Here is a 2,000-nt window from a genome sequence, read left to right on the forward strand (position 1 = left end):
AGATAGCCGTTTTGGAAAAAAGCCAACTACGATGACTCTAAGTTTTCCGTTGGTTTTCGCCAGTCTTGGATGATACCCTAATCAAAGAAAAAAATCTACAGAACAAAACTGTTCAAAAACGTCATGAAACTCTCCATCGTAAGGGCAGAAACTAAAAGCAAATTTAAAGTCAGCTTTTATGGAGTTGTGATAAAAAGAATACTTCCAAACTGTTTGCACGTTGATATGGCAAACGAGCTAGCAGGCTTTTACCTTTAAGGGCCGAGTGTACCGCGTCCAATACATCAACAGCTCCAAGGCGTACTGCAGCATACTTTTTAACTTCTATATAAGGAGGAAAGTAAACAAAAAAACAAACATAAAATTTCGAGGCAACACATCAATTAAACAAAATTCATTTGTGTATCATTTCCAAGCAGAACAACAAGAGGTTAGATTGGAAGAACATGATATTCCACAGAAGACAATATAGACGGTTAAAGAGAACGTTTAAACGTTGTATCGTCGCGAACGATGTAACAAACCTAAACATTCACAGACGGGTGGTATGAACTGTTCAAGAAGATTTCTCAGCATTGATATCCTGTCAATACTCTCCTCTCCTCCCCCGTCCGGAGTTCCATAAGTCCAGTCCATTCTGATGAGCAAGAAAATAAGCGAGGAAAAAATCATCATATCCAACATGTGTAATGAACGAGAAACAAGCCTTTAAAAAATAAACAAACAAAAATAACAATAACAATAAAAACTAACCTCTCAATAAACAACTTAATGGCCGCCAGTAAAACGACTTGTACTTTCCACGTGTTTGAAGTGAGAGCAGTTGTGAGTATTGAGCAGAAACGTTCTCCATATTTATCTGTGAGAAAAAATGGTACAAAAAAGAGGGAAAATTGGAGCACTTGAAGTCACGGTAATGATAGGCATTTAGACAAATATTCTATTGATATACAAACAAATGTACTCTACTCTTAATTTATCATTATTATTTTCAAATTTCATGGTTATCTGATACAATGGTATTTACTTTAAGGGGAGTAGGAAGCGGGAGAAGTGCGGATTTGATATTTTAGCTTCGCTCAAAAAATGCTATCCTGTGCGCAGGCGTGTGTGTGATATGACGTTTCCCATCAAATAGTCTCAAAAAGCTTTCTCATTCATGTAAAGTTGTTTTATTTTCTATGCCAGAAGCAATCACTAATATCTGGCTATCCTGCACGTCAGGCGTTCCAAACGGAAGGGCAAGGGAGAAGAGAGGACGGGAACGCGGGCAGCGTTCCTCACTTCCCCCTCCTGGCGCTCTCGCGCGTGCGCACCCGGATCCACCCTTCCTCTTTTAACGCCTGTTACGCAGGGTGTCTGCCACGCAGGGTAATATCCGGCACAATACAATTTTTTCGCCTTTCGTAGAGTAAAATTATTAAGGACCAGTTGTTAAAGTACTAAGAGGAAATCAACTTGAGTAATGATGTCCTTTGCTTATGAAGACCTTTCATATTAATTAACGGTATCAACTACACATCAAAGCATTTCATGAACAACCTCTAGGAGGTTGACAGCAGTTTTATGCTTTCCAAAGCTGGGGGAAAATTACCCCAACAAAACATTCTATCGCAGCTCGCAGAATTTACAACAATTTTTTCATAAATTACCTTGTGAGTCTACTGCATTTTTTGGCCATGACCGTCCAAGACATTCAAATGCACAAACTAAAAATTCTTGATTGACCTTCTTATCCTTTTCTTCCTCCTCCTCAGTTTCGTCTTCATCTTCTCTTTCATCTTTCGGTTCCTAATGATTAAACAATGCACATCAAAGACGATTTGAGTGTGGAGCAGATACACGCGTATAAACTTTTGCTAGGGCAGTAACGTTCCAGATAGTACATTATATGTAATTCTTAAAATACCGTTAAATTCCGAAAATAAGCCCCGGGGCTTATATTTTTCAAAGGCCCTTTGAAGGGCTTATTTTTGGAGGGGCTTATCTACGAAGGGAAA

The 2,000-nt window shown here is 38.9% G+C and overlaps 1 protein-coding gene across 1 annotated transcript; it reads right to left on the reverse strand.

Annotated features, from left to right (window-relative positions):
• Nucleotides 1–202: 202 nt before the first annotated feature.
• Nucleotides 203–1,791, reverse strand: LOC140925430 (proteasome adapter and scaffold protein ECM29-like; the record flags this gene model as incomplete). Its single annotated transcript, XM_073375393.1, has 4 exons — nucleotides 203–324; nucleotides 525–637; nucleotides 754–859; nucleotides 1,653–1,791. Coding segments are annotated over 4 exons (480 nt in total), but the record flags the coding sequence as incomplete, so codon positions are not given.
• Between the last annotated feature and the right edge of the window lie 209 nt (nucleotides 1,792–2,000).

The sequence above is a fragment of the Porites lutea genome, unplaced genomic scaffold (assembly GCF_958299795.1).
Source record: "Porites lutea unplaced genomic scaffold, jaPorLute2.1 SCAFFOLD_169, whole genome shotgun sequence".
Classification (NCBI taxonomy): domain Eukaryota; kingdom Metazoa; phylum Cnidaria; class Anthozoa; order Scleractinia; family Poritidae; genus Porites; species Porites lutea.